The following is a 9,349-nucleotide window of genomic DNA, read 5'->3' as shown; positions in this document are numbered from 1 at the left end:
AAAAAAAGCAATATTTTTAATTACTGCTATATATAATGTATAAACCCATATCATATTATCATAAATTATTTTATTTTATTTTATTTTATTTTCTATATTTAAATATTATCCTTAATATCAAATTACTATGTAGAAATTACACCTTTGTTAAAATTAATTATTTTATCATTTAAATAATATATTTTATAGCTCAGAAAAAAAAAATAATAAAAAATAACAAGTAAACTTATGAATATTTTTCTGTATACATATAAACAATATAATTATTATTCAATTATATTAAAATTTATTAATATTTTTAAAAAATGAAGTTTCCTATGGAATTTATATAATTAAGATATTAATAATTTATATTATAATGATCCTATTTTTTTCAGTTTCTTTCAAAATCATCTTATTTTCTTATTCCTTATATAGGATTCTTAATTTTTTTTTTCTTTTTTTTGAATAATTTTAAATAAAAAATATTATTTTATATAATTAAATAATTTAAAACATGTTCCAAGGTCATATTTAATTAATATAAATTTTAATAACACTTATTTTTTATTAATCATATTACATCTTTAACTGCATATAAGAACATTTTAAAACATATTTATTTATTCTTTTTATATTAAATAAATAAAAAGAAAAAAAAAAAAAAACAAAAATAATAATATTTATAAATAAAATAAAACAACTATAAAACATATTTATCTAAACAAAAAAGACAAATATATATATATATATATATATATATATATGTATCATTTGTTCTTATTTTTAATAATCATTTTATTATAAGAAATATAAACAAAACTAGTTATTAATTCATTCTAATAAAAAAAAATTTTTTTTATAAAAAAATTTATTTAAAAATATTATAAGGAAAAAAAAGTTTATAAGATAATTTTTATAAATATATATTAACAAAAATTATAAACTTTTAATTATATATATATATATATATATATATATATATATATATATATATATATATCATATAAATAAATTTAAAACCTATTTATATTTTCTATTATAGAATAATATTTCTTATTTAATTGAAATATATAAACATCAATATATAAATAATGTTATTTGTTAAAATTTTAAACATTTCTCTATTAAATTTACAAATATATATTATATATAAAATAAATGTATAGACTATAATAATGCATTATTATAATTTCACATTAGGTGAAATAATATATTAAGAACAAAAAAAAAAAAAAAAAAAATTCAGAAATGAAAAAATATGTATATATATATATTATTCATTTTTTTAAACATTTTATTGTTGAAACAAACTTGTCATATCTTTTGTCAAATCTTTAAACATAGTTTCTAAATTATTATTTTCATTAAATAAACTAAATAATTTTTTTACTATAGATTCGGCACCTTTTCTTAAGTCATTATTGTTCTTATAATTTACTGAGAGTATTTGATGTTCATCTGCATCTCTCGTTGAAACTTTTTTTTCTTCGTTTTCTTTTTGAGTATCTTGTTCATTCTCTTTTACCTCCTTTTCTTGTTCTTCCGATTCTGAGTTTTCCCTATCCTTTTTTTCTTTCTCTTCTTCAATATTTTCTTCTACTTCATCCTCATCTTCTTCTTCTTCTTCTTCTTCTTCATCTTCTTCCAGAATTTCATTTTGATCTTCTTCGTTTGTTTCTGCTACTTCATTTAAATCACTTTCAAATCCTTCTTCATCTTCTTGTATATCTTGTTGCTGTTCTTCTATTTCATCCCGTATATCCTCATTTTGTTTGATTATATCTTCTTTATCCCATGATGTTAAATTTATTAGTTCCAGAGAATTTTTTTCTTCAGACGAAATATATGGATTCGTACCAGGAACTGAAACAGGACCAAATTCCCACCCTAAAATATTGTCGTTATTACTTACTCTATGTATATTTTGTTCTTGTCGTTGTTCTTGTCGTTGTTCTTGTCGTTGTTCTTGTCGTTGTTCTTGTCGTTGTTCTTGTTGTTGTGATTGTGATTCTTGTGGTGTTAATGCCGGTGATTGTTGTGAGTTTTCAAGATTAGTGTGTTGTACTACTTCTGAAGTAAGTGTTGATACTTGTTCAGATGCTTGTTGTTCATTTATTTCATTTAATAAAGTTTGTATATTATATTCATTTTCAAATATGTTTTTTAAATTTAATTTATCACAATCACATTCAGGACATTTGTCATTTAAATATTTTTCAGGTGTTGATTCATTTGCTTCAGGATAACTACTCTTATTCCCATCAAAATGCTTAACAAATATTTTCCATTCACTTCTTTTTGAATTAATAATATTTTCGTAATATTTAAATACACTACTACAAAGGCTGTCGGGTGTTCCATTCACATTATTCTTACACCCTGCTTTTAAATCTTCTCTATTTTTCTTTATATCTTTACAGACATGACTCCCCCATTCTCTAAACCATCGAAACACTTGTGGTACCTCGTGCATATCATCATGTCCTGGACATTTATTATCTTTCTTTTCTTTCATATATGCGCACATCATTGAATTCCAAATATCACTTTTATTTCCGTTCCACCATTTTTTGCGTTCCTCTTTTACATTTGTTTGATCACCGTTTTTAAATATCTTATCCAAATTACTACTTATATTTTTAGAAATTGTATCATCTATAATATCATTTCCTTTAACAATGTCTTCCATGTCTGCAAAACTATATTTCATTGCACTGTGTATATATTCAGGATGTTTCTCATACATTTTCCAAATAGATACTGCCTCAGTAAAGGCCGTTTGTATAAGTTCATTTTTAAGATTTTTTAATTTTTCAGCACTTTTTACTCTATAACCTCTTTTAGAAATATTTCCGAAGCATAACTTTTTTCTCCTTGGAGGAACAATTAAACCTTCATTACCCTTTTTAACATCTAAAATTGTCCAATTATTATTTCTTTCTTCATATGTTCTTTTAGGACAATTAGGATTTACATCTATACCTTTGCAAAATATATCATTCGGACATTTTTTCCAACCACCTTGTAGTGGAGATTTTTCAGATAAACTAAATCCTCCACCAAATGCACTACCATCTGCAATTCCACTATCAGTAACACTTAAGCCACTATAATTATCATATGTTTTTTCGCGTGCACTAATATCATTATCTCTTTGTGGCGAATCTGTTCCTATGATAGTAATATGTTTTCCTAAACTAGGTATATTATGAGCATTATTTTGAGAAGTGTTATTTTCATTTAAATCAATTTTAGAATCAGTAAAGCTGTCATTACTGTTATTTACTCTATTTCTTACATCAATATTATTAGTTAGTAATTTGTTCCTTAGGTATAAACCATTGTAATTGATTATATCATTGCATTCAACATTCGTTGTACATGTTTGAACATAGAAAATTAATAAATAAAAGAAAAAATTATATATTTTCTTCATATTTCAAATAAATAATATGAACATTTATACATAAATTAAACCTTAATTAAATGTAAAAAAAAAAGTATTAATTTTTATTTACAAAATTAAAAAAAAAAAAAAAATATATAATGAAAACGATACAATAATAAAATAATATAAGAGTGTTAAAATAATAATTACTAAACATTTATATAAACATTAATGACATTATAATAATTAAAATATTCTTACATATATTATAAGTTATGTAATGTAATTGTTTAAATTAAAAAAAAATTGGAAAATAAATATAAAATATATATATATTTAATTTTATTTAATTTTCTCTTATTTAATTAAATTTTAATTTTTAATAATTAAATAATTTATGAAACAAAACATTCATTAATTCTATTAATTAAATTTAATTACTTTATACAAACATATATTTTATGAGATGTAAAAGAATTTATTTTATAGAAATAAAAAGACATCCTGATTTAAATTCGGTGTGCAATTAAAATATTTTAATAATTGGCCTTTATTATTTTAAACAAAAAAAATAAGATAAAATAAATAAAAATGAAAAAAAAATTCTCTTCATTCTAATTATATTGCATTATTATTTTATTTTATATTGATGGGGATATGTAATATAATAATCCATTTTTATATTTTTTTCCTTTTTTTTAGGAAAGGAGAATTTGAAAAAATTCGTCGCTACACATTTATTCAATATATATACGAAAATGTTATAGAGAATATTTAATTCAACACATATACATATTTATTAAAATCTAATAATTTATTTTCCTCAATAATATAATATAAAATATTGCAATACTTTATATATATGTGAAACCGAATATATTAATAATATATTATATTTTTGTATTATTCCAGATTGAGGAAAAAATATTATATATATTTAACATACCTAAATCAAAATGTTTCAATAACAGTGCACCAATTTCTTTTCTGTTAATATACATAAAATTTCTTAATGTTGTAATGTAAAAAATGAAAATAATAAATAAACAATATATAAATATTTATTAATATCTGTTTAATATTTATAGAAAAACACCGAATAAAAAAAAAAAATTTTAAATATAAATAAATATAATTATATGGATATATTTTTTTTTTTTTTTTAAAACAATTATAATGAAAATATTTAATTTTAATTAGTATTAATATTTATAATTATCAGCATTTCCCCCTTTTAATTATATTATTTAATTTCTTTCTTAAACATTTTATATGAAATTTTCTTTTAATATTTATCAAAATTTTTTTATTATTTATTATAATTAATATATTTTTTATGTATATATTTAAATGTGTAATTTTTTCTTATAACGCTATTCCCCCTAAAAATATATATAAATATAATTAAAATAAATTAATATGATATAAAAATAATATAATAAATAAACCATATTATATTATATTATAAAAATAAAATAAATAAATAAATAAATAAATAACAGAAATAAATAGAAATTTATAATATTATACATTAAATATAGATCAAAATGAAACACAAAAAAAAAAAAAAAAAAAATGAAATCTTTAATAATGATAAATTATTGTATAAAATCATTTCAATAATTAATTTTTTACTTCTTTTTTTTTTAGATGAAATAATATAAGAGGTATATCTTTAACAAAATTATAAATATATGCAGTATAATCATAATTGATACAATCTATTAAATTAATTAATATGTATAATTTATATATTTTTATTTTCTTTATTATAATTAATAGAATTGTATTCTAAATTATTTCAATTACCTCTTTTATAATTTTTAGAATGTATAATACTTTATTGTTTTTTATATATTTCTTTTTTATAATTATATGTCATATATTAATGCACATTATTATCAATATGATAATTATATTATAATTAATCATTATTCATTATATTTATAATTTCCTTTAAAATTATAAGAAATATTTTTAGGAAGAAAACTTTAACTAAATATGGAACAAAAGAAATAAAATCATAATAAGATTCAATATTCATAAAACTATTTGAATTAATCTTATTTTTATTTCTTATATGTTCTTTATTAGAAAAAATGGATTTATAAATAAGATATTCATTATATTGTATTTCAGCTGTATTTTTTTCTCGTCTTTTTCAGGTAAATCATAATACTTATTAATATGTACTATTCCTTCGCCATAATTTAACTATATTTTATTGTTCCACTACATAGAAAAGTTTCATATATATATATATATATATATATATTTTTATTTATTTATTTATTGTTTTTGAAATAAAGAGGCTAAATCCCCTGTTAAATCTTTTAAAAGATCTTCAAAAGTATTTTTTTCTTTAAACAAACTAAATAGGTCTTTCACTATAGACTCAGCATCCTTTTTTGTTTCATTATTATTCTTATAACTTATAGATAATGATTGATGAGCATTTTTATCATCTGAGGAATCAATTGTTTCCTCTTTCTTCTCATCTTCTGTCTTTTTCTCTTGTTCTAGTTCTTTAGTGGATTTATATTCTTCCTCATCCTGTTCCTCTTCCTCTTTTAAATCATCTTGTTCATCTTCTTCTTCAAATTCATCGTGTTCCTCTTCATCTTGTAATAAATCTTGTTCCTCTTCTATTTCTTCTCTTTTTAATTCTTCATCAGCTTGCTCTTCTTCTTTTTCTTCTTGTACATCCTCATTTTGTTTGATTATATCTTCTTTATCCCATGATGTTAAATTTATTAGTTCCAGAGAATTTTTTTCTTCAGACGAAATATACGGATTTGTACCAGGAACTGAAACAGGACCGAATTCCCACCCTAAAATGTTGTCGTTATTATTTTCTTTTTGTGCTAAGGCGTCTATCCCTTTTACTACTTCTGGTTGAACGGGTTGTTTAGGGGTTATATCATTAGAAGTTTCTCTTACAACAGATGTAGTTCTCGAAACTCCTTCAGATTCACCTGTTCTTGTCACTTCTTGATTGCCATCACTTGAATGACTAACAGGAGGACTAGTTGGTGATACGGAATTGGTTATTAGCTGATCTTGATTTTTTTTTTTCTGAATTACTGCTTTAAGAAGCTGAAGGTTATTATCAAATTCTTTAAATATATTATTTAAATCTTTATTCTTACAATTACATTCAGAACACATTTCTTTTAAATAATTTTCAGGAGTTAAATTTTTAATATTTTCATATTTATTTTTGTCATTTTCAAATTTATTATATTGATCTTTCCATTCAGGTGTCCTTCTATTAATCCATAATCCATAATTCTTTAATGCTTCTTTACAAAGACTTTTATTTGACATTTCTTCTAGTTCTGAATCATTTGGGTTTGGAGTTTTCTTGATATTACATAATGCTATTACAACATCCAATTCATTTTGATATTCTCTGCAAATATATGTTCCCCATTCTCTAAACCATCTTAGATATTGTGGTATTCCATCAATGTTATCGTGTTTTGGACATTCATTTTCCCCTTTATTAACATTATATCCACATATTAAGGCATTCCATAGATCAGCTTTATTGGCTTCCCACCAATCTACACGTTTTTTAATTATATCATCTCCAGATTTTTCACGTAATATTTTATCTAATGCTGAATTTACATTTTTACTAATTAGATAGTCAATTAGATCTGTTCCTTTTATTATATCTCCAATATCTGAAAATCCATATTTTATTGCTGTAAGTGCATTCTCGTTTTTTTCATTAAAATAATTAAATAAAGATCTTGATTCCCCTAAAGCAGCTTTAAAAATTTCTTCTTTAAAAATTTTCTCGGTGTTTATACGACGCCATTTGTTTGTGAAATTTCCTAGACATAGTTGTCTCCTCCTAGGGGGAACAAGAACACCTTTGTTTTCATTTGAAAATTGTTTGACAAGTGAACCAACCCAATCTCCTTTTGTACCAGTAAAATCTTTTCGAGGACAATGAGGAACATTTTGAATACCATTACAAAAATTATCTTCGGGCCATTTATTTAGATTACCCTGTAGAGTTGAATGTTGCGTAGAAGTAAGACGAACATCAGATATACTATCGCCTGTATTTATACTATTAGCAACACTTACAGTATTATTTCCCCCATGTGTATTATCTGCTTCATTAATTGTAGTTTCTCTTTGTGTTAAATCTGTTCCTATAACAGTAATATGTTTTCCTAAAGTAGATATGTTATTATCATTATTTTGGGAAGAGTTATTTTCATTTATATCAATTTTAGTATCAATAAGGCCTTCATTTCTATTATTTAATCCATTTATTAAATCTAAACTATTAATTGGTAATCCGTTTCTTAGATGTAAACCGCTGTAATTTATTATGTCATTGCATTGAACATTCTTTAAATATATATGAATGTTGAAAATTAATAAAAAAGAGAAAATAATATATTTTTTTTTCATATTGTGAATTATTAATATGACTTTGTTTTTTTGTTTTTTTTTGGTAAATAGAACCTTAATTAAATATAAAAATATATTAATTTTTATTTATAAATAAATAAAAATCAAAATAAAAATTACACTGTTATATAATATAATAATATAACAGTGTTTAAATAATTACTATTAGCATTTTATATAAACATATAATATATTATAAAAATATAATAATTCTTACATCTATTATAGTTTATATATATTTAATTCAGTAACATAAAATAAAATTTTTAGAAACAAATAAAAATATATATATAACATTTAATTTAATTTTTATTAATTAAATAATAATTAAAAAATATATATTCATTAATTCTATTAATTTAATTATATTATACAAAACAAATTTTATGAGACGTTATAATATTTATTTTATAGAAATAAAAAGACATTTTCTCTAAAATTTGTTGTGCAATTAAAATATATAAATAATTTGATTTTATTACTTTAATCAAAAAATAAAAAAAAAAATGAAACAAACCAAAATAATGAAAAAATTTCTGTTCATTATAATTACATTGCATTATTGTTTTATTTTGTCTTGATGGGTTTACATAATATAATATTCCATTTATATTTATTTCATTTTTTTTCTCTCAGAAGAAATATAGAAAAAATTGGGTCGATATATAATTATACAAAATATATGATATGAAAATATATAGACAATACTTAATTCAACACATATACATATTTATTAAAATCTAATAATTTAATTTCTTCAATATAATTATTTAAAATTATTAATTGTATTACATATATATATATATATATATATATATATATATATATATATATATATATATAATGGAAAATTTAAAAAAAAATAATATATTTTATTTATATATTATTCCATATTAATGAATAAAATAGATATAAAAAAAAAACGTTTCAATCACAATGCATGCAATTTCTTTTTTTTTTGTAATACACATATATTTGTTTAACGTTGTAACTTAAAAAAAAATAAAAAAAAAATAAATAAATTAATAACTAAAAAATTATAAATTGTTATTCATATATTTACGTTTCTATTTTTTATAAAGGCACACAAAATATAATAATATTTTAAATATACATTAATTATAAATATTATTTATTTAAAAAAATAATAAAAAAAATATTTATTTTTTATTAAGACTAATAATTAAGATTCCATAATATTTCTATTTTAATTATATTTTTTTAAAATATTTTTTGTGCACCTCATACGAAATTTTATTTTAAAATATATACAAAATGTTATATTATAAGCGTAAATTATTATATTTGTTTTGCAGATATAATAATATGGAATTTATTATTATAATGCATATTGAAATGAATTAAATATACAAAAAAAAAAAATAAAATAAATAATAAATAAAATAATAATATTTATTAATATAAAAACAAAATAATTAAATAACACAAATAAACATAATTTTATAATATAAATTATATACAAGACAAAATATAACATATATAGAAAATAGAAGAAATTAAATAATAATTTAAATTATTTTTAAA

General features: G+C 19.9%; 2 protein-coding genes across 2 annotated transcripts; both read right to left on the bottom strand.

Annotated features, from left to right (window-relative positions):
• Positions 1 to 1,276: 1,276 nt before the first annotated feature.
• Positions 1,277 to 3,418, bottom strand: PADL01_0032100 (duffy binding-like merozoite surface protein; the record flags this gene model as incomplete). The annotated part of the gene is made up of 1 exon (XM_028680559.1): positions 1,277 to 3,418. The coding sequence occupies one exon, from the start codon at positions 3,416 to 3,418 to the stop codon at positions 1,277 to 1,279; it is 2,142 nt and encodes a 713-aa protein (XP_028541337.1).
• A 2,241-nt stretch (positions 3,419 to 5,659) lies between these two features.
• Positions 5,660 to 7,804, bottom strand: PADL01_0032000 (duffy binding-like merozoite surface protein, putative; the record flags this gene model as incomplete). Its single annotated transcript, XM_028680558.1, has 1 exon — positions 5,660 to 7,804. One exon carries the CDS (start codon positions 7,802 to 7,804, stop codon positions 5,660 to 5,662), a length of 2,145 nt encoding a protein of 714 aa, XP_028541336.1.
• Positions 7,805 to 9,349: the final 1,545 nt, after the last annotated feature.

Source organism: Plasmodium sp. gorilla clade G2, assembly GCF_900097015.1.
Source record: "Plasmodium sp. gorilla clade G2 genome assembly, contig: PADLG01_00_51, whole genome shotgun sequence".
NCBI classification, from domain to species: Eukaryota; Apicomplexa; class Aconoidasida; order Haemosporida; family Plasmodiidae; genus Plasmodium; species Plasmodium adleri (nom. inval.).
Note: the sequence above shows the minus strand (reverse complement) of the source record. Positions and strands in the feature narration are given on the sequence as shown.